This window comes from Oncorhynchus mykiss, chromosome 28 (assembly GCF_013265735.2).
Source record: "Oncorhynchus mykiss isolate Arlee chromosome 28, USDA_OmykA_1.1, whole genome shotgun sequence".
NCBI lineage: Eukaryota > Metazoa > Chordata > Actinopteri > Salmoniformes > Salmonidae > Oncorhynchus > Oncorhynchus mykiss.
The window spans coordinates 28,843,650-28,862,548 of NC_048592.1; the positions used below are offsets into that span (position 1 = coordinate 28,843,650).

At 42.9% G+C, this 18,899-nt stretch overlaps 1 protein-coding gene and 1 pseudogene across 1 annotated transcript; one reads left to right on the forward strand and one right to left on the reverse strand.

Moving 5' to 3' along the window:
- The first annotated feature begins 1,843 nt into the window (after positions 1-1,843).
- On the forward strand, positions 1,844-16,072 carry LOC110508210 (annotated as a pseudogene).
- Positions 16,073-17,075: 1,003 nt separating this feature from the next.
- On the reverse strand, positions 17,076-18,721 carry LOC110508863 (phosducin). Its single transcript, XM_021589731.2, has 3 exons — positions 18,676-18,721; positions 18,301-18,434; positions 17,076-18,031 (listed from the first exon to the last, which is right to left on the reverse strand). The coding sequence occupies exons 1-3, from the start codon at positions 18,716-18,718 to the stop codon at positions 17,510-17,512; spliced, it is 699 nt and encodes a 232-aa protein (XP_021445406.2). The 5' UTR covers positions 18,719-18,721; the 3' UTR covers positions 17,076-17,509.
- Between the last annotated feature and the right edge of the window lie 178 nt (positions 18,722-18,899).

Sequence of the window (18,899 nt, forward strand, 5' to 3'; positions counted from 1 at the left end):
TATTACAGAAAACAAGTTATTCCCATCTCTGATATGAAGTCGTTTTTTTCAAAGTTGCCGAAATATCAGGTGTGTCCACTTATGTCAGTGTATTCATAACAGCCTAACCATAACTAAACGTTTATTCGATCAAATACGCCTCACAATAACAAATTAGTAATTACATTTGTGCTGACCAAAATCGACACTCCCATTGACTTGCATACAATTCCTCTCTTTGTGGTTTTATTTCGTAGACAGATTTTGGGCGGAGTAGACCCTCTCGCTTCGTCTTTTCCTCTCTGTTGTCCGCAAATTTGGTCCCTTATTTAAGTTTAGGCATAATATTAGCAGTGTGGTTAGGTTTAAAACCTCTTGGAAAAAAAACGTTCCCGTTTTAAACGGGATATTTTGTCAGGAAAAGATGCTAGAATATGCATAGAATTGACAGCTTTGGATAGAAAACACTCTAACGTTTCCAAAACTGTAAAGATATTTTCTGTGAGTATAACAGAACTGATGTTTTAGGCAAAAGCCTGAGAAAAATCCAATCTTGAAGTGCCCCAGGTTTTGAGAGCGCTGCGTTCCAATGACTCCCTATTCAGCTGTGAATGTACCATCAACGAGCTTACGCTTTCTACGTATTCCCCAAGGTGTCTACAGCATTGTGACGTAGTTTTACGCATTTCTGTTCAAGAATAGCCATAGGCGGCCACATTGCGTAAGTGGTCACATGGTGGCTCCGAGAGAGATTCTCGCGTAAAATACAGAGGTAGCCATTATTCCAATCGGTCCTAGTGAAAAACAAATTGTCCCGACGGATATATTATCGAATAGATATTAGAAAAACACATTGAGGATGGATTCTAAACAACGTTTGCCATGTTTCTGTCGATATTATGGAGCTAATTTGGAATATTTTTTGGCGGGCGATTTCTCAGCCAAACGTGAAGAACAAACTGGAGCTATTTCGCCTACAAAAATAATATTTTGGGAAAAAATTAACTTTGGCTGTCTACCTGGGAGTCTCGTGAGTGAAAACATCCGAAGTTCATCAAAGGTAAACGATTTAATTTGATTGCTTTTCTGATTTCCGTGACAAGTTTGCCTGCTGCTAGCAAGGCATAATGCTATGCTAGGCTATGATAAACTTACACAAATGCTTGTCTAGTGTTGGCTGTAAAGCATATTTTGAAAATCTGAGATGACAGGGTGATTAACAAAAGGCTAAGCTGTGTTCCAATATATTTCACTTGTGATTTTCATGAATAGGAATATTTTCTAGGAAGATTTATGTCCATTGCGTTATGCTAATAAGTGTCAGATGATGATAACGGTCCCGTTCACGGGATGGGGTGTCACTACAGGTTAAAATCTGATTTTAAAAATAATAATTGTAGAAATGGGTGGGGTTAATTATGACTGTCTTTGTGGCTGTGTTAATTAGTGACAACCATATTAATTTGCTGCTGGAACTGTTCATGAAGTAACCACTCATGTCAACCAGGTAGCTAACGTTATAACAACAAATTTAAGCCTACATTTTTATACATTTGGGCTGAACTCATAAGGATACAATCTTACACCTCTGTGTGATTGTCAAACCTCTAGATGATATGTGTTTTTTTGAAAACCAAGTTACCTTTCCATCCACTAATGTAACGTGTCATGCCAGACTGAGCTAGCTAACTATAACGTTAATTTCTGCTGAAGTACTGTCCATTAGTTATATGAAATAAACTACTGTGATATTTTGGAAAATGTTGTGTTTCACAGCTTCTGAATATAACTTGCAGGGCTTCATGATTGAAGAGAAAGCAAAAGTTCTCTCGCTGCCTTTCTCCGTCTTCATTCTGTCATTAGAATGGGCAGAGACTACATAGTGGAGGGTGTGGTGGTGAAATATCTGTCCAATCTCCGTGCATTTTGTGTCACAGGACTTCTCATTGGCCAGGAAAGGTTCACATATCATGGATCTATGCGTCATTCCCTAATAGGTGTCAGGGTCACACATCGTAGCAAAACGCTTTGTAATGGAAAACGAAAAGTACCACTTCAGGTAGTCCCTACCTGTTTTATTTGATTATTATTTAAGATTTTATTTTAATTTTCAAAAATCAGAAAACATACATAGACAGTATACAATAGACAAACGCACACAAATTCCAACAAACATCAATGACATCACACCTACTCAAACCAACATGTTCCCACCCGATCCATACCCATCCCATTTCTCTCACTCCAACATGCCCTCTCATTCTTCATACTTTGGGCGTTTCCAGTGCTTCTGACACTATGCAATATGGCTCCAAATTGCACTATTATATTTCTCTCTGTAGACACAATGTTTTTTAAAATAATAAAGAATTTGATAATTTAATTTACAGTTTAAGTAAAAGTTTTTTTTAAATGATTGATGAGAAAAGTATGGTCCAACCCATTGGGGATCTCACCGCACCCTGAAATATGCAGATAGACACATTAAAAGTCATCTTAAATTGTAAACCTTCGGGGGGCCTCCCGGGTGGCGCAGCTGTGCCATCAGAGTTCCTGGGTTCGCGCCCAGGCTCTGTCGTAACCGGCCGCGACCGGGAGGTCCGTGGGGCGACGCACAATTGGCCTAGCGTCGCCCGGGTTAGGGAGGGCTTGGTCGGTAGGGGTGTCCTTGTCTCATCGCACACCAGCGACTCCTGTGGCGGGCTGGGCGCAGTGTGCGCTAACCAAGGTGGCCAGGTGCACGGTGTTTCCTCCGGCGCATTGGTGCGGCTGGCTTCCGGGTTGGATGCGTGCTGTGTTAAGAAGCAGTGCGGCTTGGTTGGGTTGTGTATCGGAGGACGCATGACTTTCAACCTTCGTCTCTCCCGAGCCCGTACGGGAGTTGTAGCGATGAGACAAGATAGTAGCTACTACAACAATTGGATACCACGAAATTGGGGAGAAAAAGGGGTAAAATTCAAAAAAAAAAAAAAAAATGTAAACCTTCTGACAGCCAACATTCTAACTCTGCCACAACTTTTGGACTTTATCGCACTCCCAGAAGGCATGAATTATTGAGTCATTGTCCGTTTTACACTTAAGACATGATTCTGCCATTGTACTGTATAATTTGTGAATGTTGTTGTCTTGTATAATACATTCTATACATTCGTTTATACTGGATTAAGCAAACATTTTCTTGAACTGTAATTTTGTTAGTTATGTTCAAACACTCCCTCCGTCTTGTGCAAATCAACATCTCTTCTTTTTAATTATTGGTTCGAGAGGCTCTCTGCAAGGTTTTGTATATCTTATCTATCATATTAGTATAATTTTCTGAATCAAATTGTAAGGGGTGCGTACTGGCGGCAGAAAAGTCAGGCGCAGGAGAGCAAAAACTGTGTTTACAACGGAGCAGTTTAATAATAAAAACCACCGGAAACAGAACAAACAATCAATGGGTATCAACCCGTCGCACACCAGATAAACGTGCACATGCACTTACAACAAACAATTCCGGACAAGGACATGGGGGAAACAGAGGGTTAAATACACAACATGTAATGATGGAATTGAAACCAGGTGTGTGGGAAGATAAGACAAAACAAATGGAAAATGAAAAGTGGACCGATAATGGCCGAACGCCGCCCGAACAAGGAGAGGAACCAACACCGGGGCCTCACTGCGGTGACTGTCTGCATTCTTTTTTTTTGGCGCAGCACGGCCTGCTGAAGGTGAACACGGGCAGCTTCCCATGTCTCCTCCGCGCGCCTGAACCAGTCATCCATCGCAGGAGCCTCGGTCTGACTCTGATGCCAAGGCGCCAGAACCGGCTGGTACCCCAGTATGCACTGGAAGGGAGAGAGGTTAGTGGAGGAGTGGCGAAGCGAGTTCTGTGCCATCTCGGCCCATGGCACGAACGCCGCCCACTCCCCCGGCCGGTCCTGGCAATATGACCGCAGAAACCTGCCCACATCCTGGTTTACTCTCTCCACCTGCCCATTACTCTCGGGGTGAAACCCCGAAGTAAGGCTGATCGAGACCCCCAGACGTTCCATGAACGCCTTCCAGACCCTAGACGTGAACTGGGGACCTTGATCAGACACTATATCCTCAGCCACCCCATAGTGCCGGTAGACGTGCGTAAACAAGGCCTCTGCAGTCTGTAGGGCCGTAGGGAGACCGGGCAGAGGGAGGAGACGACAGGACTAGGAGAACCGATCCACAACGACCAGGATCGCGGTGCTACCCTGTGAGCGGGGAGATCGGTAAGAAAATCCACCGACAGGTGCGACCAAGGCTGTTGTGGAATGAATAATGGAATTGAAACCAGGTGTGTGGGAAGATAAGACAAAACAAATGGAAAATGAAAAGTGGGCCGATGATGGCCGAACGCCGCCCGAACAAGGTTGTAGCTTATAGGTATTGGTCAGTGGTTGCCTTAACGACTGTGCCTTAGCAAAAGGTCTTACTAGAAATGTCCTGATAAGTATGGCTTACAATGTCTTATGATTTTTTTAGCTATAATTATGACTGTCTATGTGGCTGTCCCTCTGGGCAGGTGCCTAGGAGCCTTACACTGGGCGCACACCAAGCAGGAGGAAACATAAACCCTCACGTCCTTAGCCAAGGTAGGCCACCAGTACCTCCTGCTCAAACAGTGCACTGTCCGACCGATCCCAGGATGCCCAGAGGAGGGTGACGTGTGGGCCCAATAGATCAACCGGTCACGGAGAGCAGACGGGACGTACAGACACCCAGCAGGACACTGGACGGGAGCGGGCTCTGCACGTAATGCCTAATGCCTAATGGGATCCATGGGCTGCTCCTCTGTGTCATACAGCCGGGACAATGCGTCTGCCTTCACGTTCTGGGAGCCTGGTCTTTAGGACAGAGTGAACACAAAACGGGTGAGCCTGGCGAGGGTTCAGTCTCCTCGCTGCCCGGATGTACTCCAGATTGTGGTGGTCAGTCCAGATGAGAAAATGGTGTTTAGCCACCTCAAGCCAATGTCTCCATGCCTTCAGAGCCTTTACTACAGCCAACAGCTCCCGGTCCCCCACGTCATAGTTTCGTGCTCTCTCAGCGCGTACCCGAGCGCTGAGAGAGCATGGCTCCTATCCCAGCCTCGGACGCATCCACCTCCACTATGAACGCCAAAGAGGGATCCGGATGGGCCAGCACAGGAGCCGAGGTAAACAGAGCCCTCAAGTGACCAAAAGCCCTGTCCGCCTCAGCCGACCACTGAAAACTCACCGGGCCCCCCTTCAGCAGTGATGTAATGGGAGCCGCTACCTGACAAAAACCCCGGATAAACCTCTGATAGTAATTGGCAAACACAAGAAACCGCTGCACCTCCTTTACTGTGGTGGGAGTCGGCCAATTATGCACGGCTACAATGCCAGGTGTGTGGGAAGATAAGACAACCAACTTCGGAGGAAGTTGTGACACAAATAGGATTCCCTCCACATAGCTCTGATGTCCAAATGATTTCAAATCACATATTCGTGATATGAAACTTAAGTGACATGTATTTGAAAATATCTACATAGGTCAGTCCAAAATTGCTTTTTAATTCTGTAATTGAAATAAATGTATTTCCTATTACCAAGTCATTTATGGTTTCTATGACTTTAATTTTTTCTTTGTGGACCAGTTTATTGTGAATTCTAAATTAAATCAAATCAAATTTTATTTGTCACATACACATGGTTAGCAGATGTTAATGCAAGTGTAGCGAAATGCTTGTGCTTCTAGTTCCGACAATGCAGTAATAACCAACAAGTAATCTAACTCACAATTCCAAAACTACTGTCTTATACACACAAGTGTAAGGGGATAAAGAATATGTACATAAAGATATATGAATGAGTGATGGTACAGAGCGGCATAGGCAACATACAGTAGATGGTATCGAGTACAGTATATACATATGAGATGAGTATGTAAACAAAGTGGCATAGTTAAAGTGGCTAGTGATACATGTATTACATAAAGATGCAGTAGATGATATAGAGTACAGTATATACGTATACATATGAGATTAATAATGTAGGGTATGTAAACATTATATTAGGTAGCATTGTTTAAGGTGGCTAGTGATATATTTTACTTCATTTCCCATCAATTCCCATTATTAAAGTGGCTGGAGTTGAGTCAGTGTGTTGGCAGCAGCCACTCAATGTTAGTGGTGGCTGTTTAACAGTCTGATGGCCTTGAGATAGAAGCTGTTTTTCAGTCTCTCGGTCCCAGCTTTGATGCACGCACCTGTACTGACCTCGCCTTCTGGATGATAGCGGGGTGAACTGGCAGTGGCTCGGGTGGTTGTTGTCCTTGATGATCTTTATGGCCTTCCTGTAACATCGGGTGGTGTAGGTGTCCTGGAGGGCAGGTAGTTTTCCCCCAGTGATGCGTTGTGCAGACCTCACTACCCTCTGGAGAGCCTTACGGTTGTAGGCGGAGCAGTTGCCGTACCAGGCGGTGATACAGCCCGCCAGGATGCTCTCGATTGTGCATCTGTAGAAGTTTGTGAGTGCTTTTGGTGACAAGCCGAATTTCTTCAGCCTCCTGAGGTTGAAGAGGTGCTGCTGCGCCTTCTTCACGATGCTGTCTGTGTGGGTGGACCAATTCAGTTTGTCTGTGATGTGTATGCCGAGGAACTTAAAACTTGCTACCCTCTCCACTACTGTTCCATCGATGTGGATAGGGGGGTGTTCCCTCTGCTGTTTCCTGAAGTCCATAATCATCTCCTTAGTTTTGTTGACGTTGAGTGTGAGGTTATTTTCCTGACACCACACTCCGAGGGCCCTCACCTCCTCCCTGTAGGCCGTCTCGTCGTTGTTGGTAATCAAGCATACCACTGTTGTGTCGTCCGCAAACTTGATGATTGAGTTGGAGGCGTGCGTGGCCACGCAGTCGTGGGTGAACAGGGATTACAGGAGAGGGCTCAGAACGCACCCTTGTGGGGCCCCAGTGTTGAGGATCAGCGGGGTGGAGATGTTGTTGCTCTGAAAAGCTATCCAAGAATTGTTCCATAGGGGTGTGTTTTTTGGGAGTGATATTGATTCTTGTAGAATGTTTCATTTTCTTCCATATTGCTATGGTGTTCTTATTATGTTAATGTTCTTAGCTTTATCCTTTGAAAACAATATGTACCCATTGTTCCTCTTTAGTGCATTTAACAATACACTGAGTGTACAAAATATTAGGAACACACTCCTAATATTGAATTGCACACCCTTTTGCCCTCAGAACAGCTTCAATTTGTCGGGGCATGGAATCTACAAGGTGTCTAAAGCGTTCCACACGGATGCTGGCCAATGTTGACTCCAATGCTTCCCACAGTTGTCAAGTTGTCTGGATGTCCCTTAGGTGTTGGACCATTCTTGATACACACAGGAAACTGTTGAACGTGAAAAACCCAGCAGCGTTGCAGTTCTTGACCCTTTCAAAGCGGTGTGCCTGGCACTTACTACCATACCCCATTTAAAGGCACTTCAATCTTTTGTCTGGCCCATTCACTCTCTGAATGGCACACACGCAATCCATGTCTCAATTGTCTCAAGGCTTTTTTAAACCTATCTCCTCCCCTTAATTTACACTGATTGAAGTGGATTAAACAAGTAACATCAATAAGGGATCATAGCTTTCACCTGGATTCACCTGGCCAGTCTATGTCATGAAAAGACCAGTTGTTCCTAATGTTTTGTACACTCAGTGTATGTCTCAAGTAAAAGCCTTGGGTGGCGAGTTGACAGTAGCGGTGCGTGGGTAAAATCACTGGAGAAGCCAAGACCCCCACTTCAATATCATCAAATCACCTCTGCTTAGTCTAGTACAGTGACAACTAAAATATACCAAAAACAATTTAGTCCAAACAACGTAAGCTAAATATGATGTGGCTTTCCATGATTCTTATTTCTGTGTGTATGTGTGTGTGTGTGTGTGTGTGTGTGTGTGTGTGTGTGTGGATGCATTCGTGCAAATAGAAAAACCATGTTGATTCACCCTACTTGTAGAGGAACGCCAATGCCATCCTCCTCTCTTTCATGTTGACGAAACGGTCTATGACTCTGTTATAAAGTACACGCTTTTATTTTTTGTTGTCCTAGGCTACCTGGCTAAAATGCTTGCTCGCTAGCCTAACTTCCTTTCATGGGCAACGTTAGCTAGTTAACATTAGCCTTCTACATCTAGCTAACGTTACATGTTGAACTTCCATCCTCTCGGGCAAGGGGCACAATGTATGAATTTATGGTTAGATCAGAATCGCCAGTAACAACCATTGGCCAGTACAGATAATTAAGTAAAACCACAAGTCCAAATCCCTATCTCCATCCATAGCTAATTTAGGAAAGGGCCAATTTTAGCTAGCTAGCTAAGTCCCTGAGGACATCAACATAATGAGATGCAACAATTCAAATTGTCTGTCAATGATGTATGCTCTCTATGCCATGTGATAGGAGTGAAGCCATATCCAAACTGGCTTCCCTTGACAATTTATTTTAGTGCGCCAGGGCCATTCACAATTGAGCTCACTCAGTTTAGCTCAATGCTGATTGGCTATTATTTTATACCATTTTTTTATCAAGGGAGGCCAAATACTCGCTGGCTTCCTTTGCGTTCAATGCTACAGGTGGCAACAATGCAATACACTTTTTGAACAGAGGAGTGTCAGATACGTAGATGGCCTACACATACTGAGACAGTGGGGCGCTGTTTTCTCTCGCTCGGATGCTTTCTCCTGTGAGATACATTCAGACTCTTGCAAATTGAAGGAAAATTATGAAACACAGAGAGATGATGAAAAAAAAAAATGATATGTGTTTTTTGTAGGGGGGTTTTGTCCATTTTTGGAGAAGCCTTGGCTTCCCTTGGCATCTAGGAATACACGCCACTGCGTGTTGATACAATTCCACGTCTGCGAGGTTAAAACCACCCTCAGACTTGGGGAGATGTGAAACTTTCCTTTTCTTCTATGAGTTTTATTTTCCCATATAAAGTCTGTTATGACCGAGTATACTTTTTTAAAGAATGTCTTCGGTGGGGTAACTGGTATTACCGGGAATAGATTTGGGAGCCATGCCATTCTGAACAGGTTTATTCTACCTGTAAGATTTTTGGGAAAATTGTTCCATTTAATTAGATCTGTTTTCATATTGTTGAATAATGGGATAAAGTTATCTTTAAATATTTGTTGTTTGATGTTGTCACGGCCGTCGTCAGAATGAGACCAAGGTGCAGCGTTAAAATGTCACCAACAAAACAAGAAATAACAAAAACGACCTTGCTGCTTACAAAGGCTATAGTGCCCCTAACAAAGACAACTTCCCACAATGACAGAAGGGAAAAAGGCTGCCTAAGAATGATTCCCAATCAGAGACAACGATAGACAGCACCATACCCGGCCAAAACATAGAAATACAAAAACATAGAAAACAGAACATAGAATGCCCACCCAAGTCACACCCTGACCAAACCAAATAGAGACATAAAAAGGCTCTCTAAGGTCAGGACGTGACAGATGTCACTTATATTAAGCATCATAAGTATGGTCCAGTTAAAGGATTGCTGTAGATCATGAGTTATTATTTTTCCTATTGGCATTATTTAAGTTTAACCACGTTAATTTTATATCCTCTGATTTTAGAGTATTCAGAAAATATTTTAAACAAGGGGGTATTGAGTTTTCCATATTGATTGGGTATATCAGGAGATCGTCTGCAAATAAATGTAGTTTATATTCATGTTTACACAGCCATGGGAAGTAGGGGTGCTGAGGGGTGCAGCACCCCTTGAAAAATCGGAAAAAAATAAATATATATAATAATTGAATCTATATTTTTATTACATTTATTATTTCAGCTGGAAAGTTGGTTTAGTCTGTTTTTTCTTCTTCAGTTTGGTGTCTAGTGAGCACACAATTTGACCAGAAAATAGCTTACTTTTTACAGAGGGCCCAGAGTTTTTCTTATTCAGGTCACGGGACTCAGAAAAACTCCTGGTAGGACTTCTAACCACTCTTAAGTAGGACATCCTAGTCCCCTCTGTCAGAGTTCATCCCAGAGAGACTTTGTGGTGCTGACTATGAGGACACCTCAGAAGGACACAGAGGGACTGGGGTCTCCATCTGTCAGCAGGAGAGCTGGGATCTCACTGGACCACCTGGACTTGGACGTGGTCACTGAGCATGCCAGACAGCTAGATAATGACAATAGTGCATTTTATACAATAATAATAATGCAACTTTTAAAATGAAAATGTCAGCTCTTATAGTTAGTTCACATAACATGACACAGTTTTAGCACTGTGAGCAATTACTTGTATCTCTGTCTCACTCTGTAATAATGTTTAATTATGTAGTAATGTAGGTTTTCTGAAGGTTTCCCGGGTGTTACAGGGAGGTTTCTCAGTTTTTGGTATATTTCTTGTCACCCCACCTGAGCTGCCCAAAGAGACTCAAAATACATTGAGACAGTTAAGCATGACACAAACTAAAGCTGGGGCAATAATGTTTCAAAAGCCTAAATCCTTCTGAGTATTATTATATATAGAGAGATCATGCATTTTAATAACAGGAACTGCATTACTAGAAAGTGGGCTTCTTAAAACTAGAGTGTGTTTTTAGTTGTTGATCTTTGCAGTGGGAAAGCACATATCCAAGTGACGAATATGGAGTCTCACAAAGGAGGATGTTACTGAGGTCACGCTTCACATCTGCCCAAATTGGTCTCAATTGCATCATCTATTTACTGCCCAAAGACAGTAAATGATGAACAATGGTCTCACTAAAGTCCCTGATGAAGGTGGTGACATCTTTGCCGAGTTGTGTGGTGTGCTTGATGCAAGGAGAAGCCTTAGCATTGGAAAACATTTGTATCATTCTCAGAGCCGTTTGCTGAACATTTGATGTTCGAGATCCCAAGATGAGTTAATATGTGTGACAGTATGGCCTTTTTAAAGCGGTCAATTTTCCTCTACTTTCTCTTTTCTGTATTCAAATTCAGCCCTGGAAATACTACAAGCCTTAACTTTATTCTGATTGGTGATTTCAGAGCCAAGCCTGCTGATTGGAAGTACCAGTGGTGGGGGTGTACTTCGTGGCCAATGTTTACATGTTCAGTGAAACTGGACCTGCTGTTCCCCGTGTTAGAGATGCATGTCTTTCCACAGGACATGGAAAAGTGTGTGAAGGTGATGGAGGTTATATTGGATACTATTACCTGATCTATTGTTATAGCTCCATATGAATGTTTATAACACCCTTATTAAAACACCTTTATTAAGTGTGTCAGCATTACATCACTAAATGAGAGATGAATAAACAGTACATTTTAGGAAATGCCTAGTGAGTTCCTCTTTAGCAGAGCTCACTTTGCCTTTTTTTATATTCTCAAATAGGACAGTGGATTAAAATGTTAGTTCTAGTGAAACTAATAATTTGCTTGTGTGTTTCAGGAGGAACTTCAAACATGGGCAAAGCAGATTGAAGATGGGCTTTGCCTCATCAATGGCAAAACGATGCCTGATGAAGTGTAGCTAGTGGCAGGGCAGGTAAGCACAGCGTTACTTTTGGTGGCACAGTGTAGTTCGTAGGACCGTATTACTGCTTATTACAAGTCAATGCTTTTCTGTTCAGAAAAATAACGTAAAGGCTGTTTAGCAGACGTTCCGAGCCCAGATCATTATCCTATTGGTAAGAATGTCATGAGTAGGGTTTTTTTTTGTAGCCCATAACAAGGGCTCAGAGTTTCCTTGCTGCAGTTCATTTGTATGTGTGCATGCTTGTTTGTGTGCCTGCGCGTTCGTCAGTGTGTGTTATGCTTTTGTGAGTGTGTGCCTGATTTCGTGTGTGTATTGTAGAAATATAATGAATAGAATGGGCATGCCCGTTCAAGTAAATGGTGGCATTGTGGGTGGACTGGCAGCCATTGCGAGTGAAAACCAGGAAGTTTACCCTTCAATCTGTGCTGTGATTTGTTGACATTACAAAAAATTAATTCCATTGCATGAGCCACAACAGTTAGTATCTTTGAATGAACATTCTCCCTGCCGCCTTTGTGATAGGTCATCAAAAGAGATATCATCCAGTGTAAAGTATCAAAAGTAAATGTATAAATCATTTCAAATTCTTTATCTTAATAAGCAAACCAGACGATACAATTACATTTTTTCTTGAATTTACGGATATCCAGAGGCACACTCCTACACTCAGACATCATTTACAAACAATGCATTTGTGCTTTAGTGAGTTTTTTGAAATTTATTTTAAAAAATTGTACCTTTATTTAACTAGGCAAGTCAGTTAAGAACAAATTCTTATTTACAATGACGGCCTACACTGGACAAACCCAGGCGACGCTGGGCCAATTGTGCCCGGCCCTATGGGACTCCCAATCACGGCCAGTTGTGATACGGCCTGGATTCAAACCAGGGTGTCTGTAGTGACATCTCTAGCACTGAGATGCAGTGCCTTAGGCCACTGCACCACTCGGGAGCCCTGAGTTACCCAGATATGAGGCAGTAGAGATGACCACTCTTGATAATTGTATGAATTGGACCATTTTCCTGTCCTGCTAAGCATTCAAAATGTAACGAGTACTTTTTAGTGTCAGGGAAAACGTATGGAGTAAAAAGTACATAATTTTTAAAAGAATGTAGTGAATTAGAAGTTGTCAAAAATATGAAAAGTGAAGTACAGATAACCCCAAAAGTATTTTACACCACTAATATGAACATAATGTCCAGCAGAGTGGAGATGTTCCTGGAAGATATTTTAATAGAGAGAGAGAGGACAAAGATACAGTATTAGTTCTCTGGATTTTAGGCTATGCATTGGATTTTAGGCTATGCAGATCAACCACAAGGTGACACTGTTGACCATTCACTGGTCGTCGCAATACTCACTGTCCCATCATTTACCTGTTCTCCTGCATTACAGTATATATTCCCCCAAACAATAACAAATCAAACACTGAACAATGACTCATACTTAAATCTGCAGAGTTTACATAATGGGGCGGCAGGGTAGCCTAGTGGTTAGAGCGTTGGACTAGTAACCGGTAGGTTGCAAGTTCAAACCCCCGAGCTGACAAGGTTCAAGGTAGAAATCTGTCGTTCTGCCCCTGAACAGGCAGTTAACCCACCACTAGGCCGTCATTGAAAATAAGAATTTGTTCTTAACTGACTTGCCTAGTTAAAGGTAAAAATAATAATAATGCTTTTCTGCTCTCCTCTCTTCAGCGGGGTCAGTTGGTTTACAGAGTTTTTGCCTCCTTGCCCGGCACGGGCCTGTGTGTGTGTGACTACATGTTCCGTGACGAGTGTGTGTCCGACGTGAGTGACCATCTCAACAGGGACATGCCCGACATGCCCGAGAACAACATTGGCACATCCCAGGAGGCCCTCTTAGGTGGGTTAGGGTTACCATGACAACCGGTGGTCAGGGGTCAACGTAGGTGGACGCCATGACAGTTAGTTTAATTTGGATTATAAGTAACTCAAAGAATGACAAGTATTACGCTAGTTGATTGTTAAAATTATGCTTGTCAAACAGGGAGGTACTATCTGAACTTTCCCAATAGGAAAGACACATTTTCGTTTTCCATAGCAAAACACAAACATGCCATAATAAACATGATCCAGGAAGTGGGTATTCTCTGTTTTGGTATAGACAATGTAGACTACCACAGTATCAAGTGTAATCTTCCAATGACCGGGTCAATAAAGCAAGGAGTGTTACTTCCTATGAGGAATGAAACAGGAATTCCAGAGGGAAACGGTCACAATCAGTAACCTGAGGCTACATGCCTGTGAATAGTTCATGAAAGATCATACAATGACTACTTGGAAACATATCAGGTTTCCCCACCGTGACACACAATGTTGTGGGGAAACCTCATTGTCAACTGTGTTTCGGTTTAGTCAGTCACGTGAGGAAAGACATCTTATGATGGTCGTTACTCATAATTGAAATTCTTCAAACCAATAGTTTTTATTTTGGTATGTTGGTTAAGAAGTGATATCATATGGGTTGTTTTAGCTTCCTAAATCATTGTAGAGTTTAGAATCTAAATTTTCTATTATTTCCATACTTCTACTTGTCTTCCATTGATTGTAAGGGTGACATTGTTGAAAATGTCTGATTTTGAAGCTCCTATGATTGACCTAGAGAAGATGATTTTTCAGAAGTAGCTGAAGGCTAAATCTACTGTTGATGCACCTCCTAAGACACCCTCTGAAGACTGAAGACCCCAAAACATACAAGATGTACACCACATGACCAAAAGTATGTGGACACCTGCTCGTCCAACACCTCATTCCAAAGTCCCCCCTTTGCCGACATAACAACCTCCACTCTTCTGGGAAGGCTTTCCACTAGATGTTGGCACATTTCTGCGGGGACTTCCATTCAGCCACAGAGCGTTAGTGAGGACGGGCACTGATGTTGGGCGATTAGGCTTTGCTCGCAGTCGGCGTTCCAATTCATCCCAAAGGTGTCGATGGGGTTGAGGTCAGGGGTATGTGCAGGCCATTCAAGTTCTTCCACAACGATCTCGACAAACCGTTTCTCTATGGATCTCGCTTTGAGCATGTGGGCATTGTCATGCTAAAACAGGAAAGGGCCTTCCCCATACTGTTGCCACAAAGTTGGAAGCACAGAATCATCTATGTTGCAGCGTTAAGATTTCCCTTCACTGGAACTAAGGGTTAATCCCAAACCATGAAAGCAGCTCCAGACCAATATTCTTCCTCCACCAATCTTTACAGTTGGCACTATGCATTGGGGCATCCGCCAAACCTAGATTTGTCCTTTGGACTGCCAGATAGTGAAGTGTGACGCTCCTGACGAACAGTTCTTGTGTTGACGTTGCTTCCATAGGCAGTTTGGAACTCGGTAGTGTTGCAACAGAGGACAGACAATTTTTACGCACTTCAGGACTTGGTGGTCCCGTTCTTTGAGCTTGTGTGGCCTACAACTTCGCGGCTGAGCTGTTGTTGCTCCTCCTGACCGGGGCAGCTTTAGCAGGGCAGAAATTTGAGGAACTGACATGTTGGAATGTGATGGTGCCACACATTAAAAGTAACTGAGCTCTTCAGTAAGGGTATTCTACTGCCAATGTTTGTCTTTGGAGATTGCATGGCTCTATGCTCGATTATATACACCTGTCAGCAACGGCTGTGGCTAAAATGGTCAAATACACAAATTTGAAGGGGTGCCCACATACTTTCGTATATATAGTGTACTACGCTGGTATTTCGTTTGAAATACTCTCTTCAAACAACCATTTCCTCAGAATTCAGGAGGAAGAAAGGAAAGGAACTGAAAAGGGGGATACCTAGTCTGTTGTACAACTGAATGCATTCAACTGAAGTGTGTCTTCTGCATTTAACCCAACGACTCTGAATGACCAGGGAAAAACTCCTGGCTGTCGTGATTTGAGTTAACATTATATCAATAGCTATTGAGAAAGACTGAAGCTTGTGTATGTAAAGGCATGTACAGGAAGTATCGATTGCGAAAAGATTAGGGTAATGGTTGTGACATGGTGAGGTTAGCCCCAGGTGTAACGAGACCAGACGAGGAATCAGTGGTTAAGGAAAAACATGTTACTTTACTGAGAAACGGTAACAGAAGGATCGCAGTAACACTGGGAGACCAACAAACACTGAGTCTCGAAAACTCACTCGGGAGACAACCGCACACGGCACATAATACAGGCTTCTGCACAAGAAAACACCTCCTTTTAACAGGGAAATCAGAAGTAAATAGGACACACCTGAGTGTCGTTAATGTCTCTAGGACGGTCTCTGCCGCCCTCTGGTGACAGGTGGAACCATGACAATGGTATTGTGGTTATTTTGTGAACCACTAGGCAAGCACCTCTCGTGACATTCCTAACACCTAACCAACCTATTAATCAGCATCATCAGGTATGTAACATAGCTGTCTCTTGACTCAGCCAGATACCGTTGTGTTTTGTAGGTGTTGCCATGTTGTATAGGTGTTGCAATCACTCTCCTAGCCATGGGCAACTTGCTGCTCTACCTGAGCAACAAGTGGTGGAGGCACACAGGATACACACACAACAACAGCTGGTCCTATGTGGAGTGACTAAATCGCTTGATTTAATTGCATTTTCATGAAATTGAGTTGACATGATTTATTATTATACAAGCATATGCAAGCTGTATTGATCATTTAGCATATTTATTTTCAAATGAATTGTAAAGCAGAATTATATAGAGAGAAATAAAGAATTTTCTCAGAGAAGCATGTGTATAGAATATGGTGTAATGTCTTACAGTAAGTGTGTGTCCAATTAACATGTTGAAGCATATATTTAAAATTCCCTCTATGATTTATTATGATGGGGAAAATGGACCCGCTAATTGTTATTTTCAGTTAATTCAGGCATCATAAGATATTCTGATGTGAGATAACCACAAACTATCCACTCTGTCCTGACATGTTACCTCATGCCACCCACGCTTCATGCCAACAACCATGTCTATCGGACCACTCCTCACCCACAGTGCTGGCACAACGAACAACGGAAATGCATCAGAAGTGCTCAGAGCGTTGGTATTCATTACAGTATTTTGCGATGACCTAGGGCTACAGTATGGTCATGCTCGGTATAGAGCTCGCCAGCTTGTAGACCTAAAAAACAGCAATGAGTTACCTCTGGTTCATTCAGCCATTCCTACGGGGAAGGACGTTGTTTTTTGGATAAATGCCGAAAATAAGGTTGCAGTTTAATACAGGCTTAGAATACAGTATTTAAAAAGTTTTGTTCTGTCAGATAATATCAGTCAGTTAACATGACCTTTATGAATTTATGAACAATTATTATGTACAGTGCTTTACGGGCGGGCTTGTTTTGATTACATAAATGCTTCGAAATTCACAAAAAGCTACATTAGCTGATTTTCAAGGAACAAAATGTATAACATCTCCTAAGCCTGTTGTTACCACAGACTTATTTTCAGCGTTTATCTAAAATCCATACAAAACCCCCATTCATTTCCCTATAGGCTTGTTAATATTGATAAAACAATTAGACCGAGAAACCAACCAACACTTTCATGAGAACCCAACCAACACTTTCACTGCTTTTAATGACTGATTGGGGGTGAACACATTAAACCTATTGAATTCAAACATGAAAATATAGCACAGAATGCAATGACGTTGAGTCAATAGTGATAAACAAGCCCAAGCCCCCAAAAGGGGGTTCATTACTCCAACCGCAGGATCCTATACTGTGTCGCCAATACAACCTTTAACAAAGATTGCAATATTATCCACTTATCAATCTCACACACATAGAGAATAAAAGCATTTCATAGTGATACACACATACAGTATTGAGCTGATGTCTGAAATCTGTAGCTTTGCTGATGTGAATGTACGCTGCCTGTGATAAACTTAAACGGCCTTGACTGGATAGTGGATACTGTTAACTAAAAATATTGCATTTACAGCAGCCTAGAAGGCTAATAGATTCAGAAATGTGCTCTGACTGTCATTGACACCCTATTAAGACCCTTATTCCACCTCCACACCTGCATCCTCCTCATCAGGACAGGTCGCAAACTCCTTCTTGGGCAGCAGGCCATACTCGCTGAGGGACGCCTCGATATCGGTAGCGAAGAACTCCTCACTGAGGTGCTGTGTCATGGACAGGAAGTTGCCTAGCAGCTTGCCTGCCTTGTACACCAGAATGGTGGGCAGCACGTTGTCTGAGAAGCGCTCGCCGGCACCTGTTGCGGTCGCCTGGATGTGGCAGAACTTGCTGCTGGTGTACTCTGTGGCCAGGCAGTCCAGGCAGGAGTTGAGTGCCTCGCAACCTTTGACCCCGTCCTCGTAGATTAGTACGATCACCAGGGTGAGCCGGTGCGCCTTCTCAATGACCTCCAGGAAGGCCTCGGCGCTGTCCAACTCCACCACACTGTCAAACTTAGGGCCAAAGCTGAGACGCTTGTGCATCTCCTTCCTGCGCAAGAATCGACAGCAGTGCATGCACTTCTCATCCTCCTCTGCAATCATTTCAAACTCCTGGATACTCATCTGTATGGAGACAAATGGGGTGATGGAAGCTGAGTCAAGGCTCATGTCTAGGATGTATAGGGGTCTGAAACAGAAATATAATTGACTTGAATGGAGGGTCTATTCATTTTATTTCTATGGGTTAAAATAGGTAAAGTAAACATGTTATGATTCTCACAGGAGCTTGTAACACTTGTGTCTCCCTCTGTGGTCGAGTCACTTACAGTCTCGCCGTGTGTTTGTGTTTGAACACTGACTGACCGTGTGGTTGTGGTTGAACACTGACTGACCTTGCGGTTGAGTCTGTCTGGGATGTCATCGCTCTGGGGGTTGGACATCTGTCTGAGGAGCTCCTTCTTGCTGGGAGGGGTGTCCTGGTCCTCACACTTGAACTTCTTCCAGTCATTGATCACACCCTTGGGGCCTTGTAGATAAACCACAAAGTAGTTGAGACGGGGTTCTATATGTAATTATATGGGTTGAGAGGGGTCCATCAATAGGTGAAAACAAGAGCCGAGTTTTACAGAGAAAAAAGTCTGCATCAGAAAGACTGTTTGTACAGAATTCACTCTCATTTCATGTGAGGTTTGAATTGTAAACCGTGTAGACCTATAAAGAGTCAGGTCACTAGAAGGGTTGATATTAGTTGATGATTTGTCTGTCACCTGTTTGGATTGCTGGCACCTCATCTTCATCTGGGCTTGACATAATGAACTTTCTGAATGAAGAGACAAAATACAGTTTATCAATGAAAACCATTTTCTTATCACCACTTCCTCAAAGAGACTGGCTTGTAACAAAGTTGTCGCCTTGGCAGCATTGCAGCATCACATTGGTTCGTAGGTGTGCCTGGCTTGTGTGCTGTATGCAGCATGTTGAAACTGTCAGA